The sequence below is a fragment of the Pungitius pungitius genome, chromosome 4 (assembly GCF_949316345.1).
Source record: "Pungitius pungitius chromosome 4, fPunPun2.1, whole genome shotgun sequence".
NCBI classification, from domain to species: domain Eukaryota; kingdom Metazoa; phylum Chordata; class Actinopteri; order Perciformes; family Gasterosteidae; genus Pungitius; species Pungitius pungitius.
Window position 1 is genome coordinate 25,021,361 of NC_084903.1, and position 3,032 is coordinate 25,024,392.

Below are 3,032 nucleotides of genomic sequence, written 5' to 3' on the forward strand. Positions count from 1 at the left end.
ACCTTTTTTTGAACAGCATTTTTCAACCTAATATATTTGACTTTTTTCCCCAAAATATTTTTTGAACAAATCATTCTTTGATTTTTTCATGATGAAACCATGAGTGTTTGATTTTGCATTCTACATTGGGTGTTTAGCTCAGGGTGAGTTGTGTTTTGCCTCAGCTGACACACTCAAACTTTGACGTCACACGTCTTGTAATCTCGTTAAAGGCTCGGTGGCGGGTTTATCTCTTTGGCGGCTCTTTGCTCTGATTGCGGTCAAAGGGGAAGAGGAGACGTCGCCTACAAATGCGCAACATTGAGAGAATCTGAACTTTTTTCACAGCAATATGTAGTGATTTTTTCATTTTCTCTCAATTTTTAAATATTGAAGAAATTGAAGCATTTGACTCTTGGATTTGTCCATTATTTTCCCTTCAAATTGCCCCGAGAGGTGGACAGGTGGGGGAAAAAGCCATGGATTCGTGGCTAGTGAAGTGATGATGGCACACAACAACTTCTCCGTATTTCTTTTGATTCATTTTTAGCAGCTGTGCTTGCTTGTATTTGAAATCATGGGTCAAGCCCAGAGTGACGCGGATAAGGAAGTGACTCTCCAACACATCCAGGAGCTCTACCGCAAGTTTGCAAACGAATGTCCGAGTGGGAATCTGCACCTGCACGAATTCAAGAAAATCTTTGGAATCAACCACAACTCCACAGCAGAAGAATCTGCGTACACAGAAAATGTGTTTCGGTCCTTCGACACCAATCAGGTAACGTACTTTTAAGAGATGCGTTCAGGTCTGTTGTAGTGAGGCTGTTCACTGACTGACGGGTCCGTCCCCGTCCCATGTGCTTCACAGGACAGTATGTTGGACTTTATGGAGTACGTGGCGGCGGTGCATCTGGTCCTTCGTGGGAAACTGGAGGACAAACTGAAGTGGTCTTTTAAAGTTTATGACAGAGACGGAAACGGCTGTTTGGACCGAGAGGAAGTGAGACACGTCGTTAAAGTGAATATTCAGTTCCTTTTATTAGTGATAGAAGAAATGTAAATGTCCAGAATATTGAATGAAATGACAACCAATAACTTCATTATTATTTTCTGCTTTAACAAGACAGTTCTGCAACATTCTTTCAACTCCTGTGCTTATTATTTCTAAAGGTTTGAATGCATTTGATTGAGAGTGGACTCACACAAAGTCCAAATGGATAATGGCTAGTATGAGATAACAAGCATGGGCAGTCCAATTCTATCATGTGTTTCAGAACAGTGTGAATCCAGTTAGTCTTTTATCCATTTGCTCAGATCATCAACGCAATAAAGAAGCACAACGATCCAAGCATCATAGGGGATATCGAGGACATCTGTGACCGGATATTTAATTCAGTGGACAAGAATAACGACAGTAAGTTCCTTGTTTATTATGAGACAACGTGTTCTCGTTTAGTATCTTCATCAAACATCTGTTCTCTGGTGTCTGACTGAGTGTCTTCTCTTCGTGTAGGCCAGATTTCTTTGCAGGAATTCATCGAGGGGTGTGAGAGGGACCCCTGGGTGATGGACCAGCTCAAGCTGGACATCCAGCCCTGTGGTTGGTTCATTAAACAGCAGCAGAAGAATCCTTGACTTCATGATGTTTTAATGATAACTGACTGGAGACTGAGTGACAGTGATGCTCCGCCTCCATTGCTCCGTCTGCTGTTTACACACAGAAACCTCAGCGAGGACATCTTCGGTTGTGAGACGTCCCGACTGCTCGGAGATGCAGGACGCAGGATTTTGAACTCAGGAAGCTGTGGACTTGAAACCCTGGTTTGCTTTGGTACATCATCGGCAGGAGGTATTCAGAGTGGATGAAAGCGTAAAGCCAATAATCTGCTTATTTTCTATTCAGTATAATTTGATTAAAGAGAACACCCTCTAAGCCTTCTCACTCAGTCATTACAAGATAAAAGAACCGGGCTGTGGGCAAAACTCCCAAATGAATTCAGCTGAGAAGAGATTAAAAACTATTTGATAGTTTGGTCTGGAACACGTTAACGCCTCAAAGCTTCTAGAGGAAAATCTATTGCCATTTTTCTTTTTTAATCAAATTGAAGAAAAACAAATCCTAACAGATCAGTAAACATACTCATGATAGCTACTGGAAGGTGGAGAAAAATACTTTATCATTGGAATTGTTTCATATAGACCCTGTACACGTAAGCATGGTGATAATAAACCTCTGATCAATACAAACGGGTCAAAAGCTCATCATAACAAATGAGATGATGATATTTGATGGTGTCTTCTCCACACAGAGTTTTCACATGTGACCTGTTCTCAGCCTTCAAGGCTCTTAACATAATACCCTTTACTTCACAGAGACCCCTTATTTGGGTTCGCTCTGTTCATGTCTGTCATACAGTTGGTTGAAGCCTGCTGTGAATGTGTACGAGACGTGTTTACATTCTAGAATGTTTAATTTACTACTTTCACTGATGGTGTTATTTTAAGTTATTAATGATCTTATGATTTCAATTTTCTGCAACCAAACATGCATTTTTTGTGATGTAAATACCTGTGTATTATTTGTCTTGAAGACTTTTATCAAACTGCATCAATTGTGCAATCATTTTGTATTCTTCATTTGTGGGGAATTAAATGCAAACATTGCAGGTCGTATTATCCTTTGTGACAAAAAAGTATCATTCTGATACATACAGTAAAATGACCATAAAACATTTATGCTACTACATCATACCGTAATTCAGTAAATCGTAAAATACAGTACAAATTAATTTCAGCGTAAAATAACGGTCATTTTACGGTCTACTTGTATGGAGTGATACCGATTCCATTCAACAGGTCATTTCCAGAAGACCTGATGACTTTGGGGAGGCTTCATTCACACTATAACGCCAGATTATTTACGTTTGCTTGAAGTAGCAATCCTTCAGATGTCAGTCCTTTAACATTCAGACCTGAGCTGCGTCCAAAAGTCAATGACGACGTGCTGCGTTCAATGTTGCGCATGTGCGCGATGGAGAAGTCTGACACCGTGA

The 3,032-nt window shown here is 40.3% G+C and overlaps 1 protein-coding gene across 1 annotated transcript; it reads left to right on the forward strand.

The window, feature by feature from the left end:
- The first annotated feature begins 274 nt into the window (after positions 1–274).
- LOC119194012 (guanylyl cyclase-activating protein 2-like) lies at positions 275–2,538 on the forward strand. Its single transcript, XM_037447997.2, has 4 exons — positions 275–757; positions 848–997; positions 1,294–1,393; positions 1,493–2,538. The coding sequence occupies exons 1-4, from the start codon at positions 557–559 to the stop codon at positions 1,612–1,614; spliced, it is 573 nt and encodes a 190-aa protein (XP_037303894.2). The 5' UTR covers positions 275–556; the 3' UTR covers positions 1,615–2,538.
- Positions 2,539–3,032: the final 494 nt, after the last annotated feature.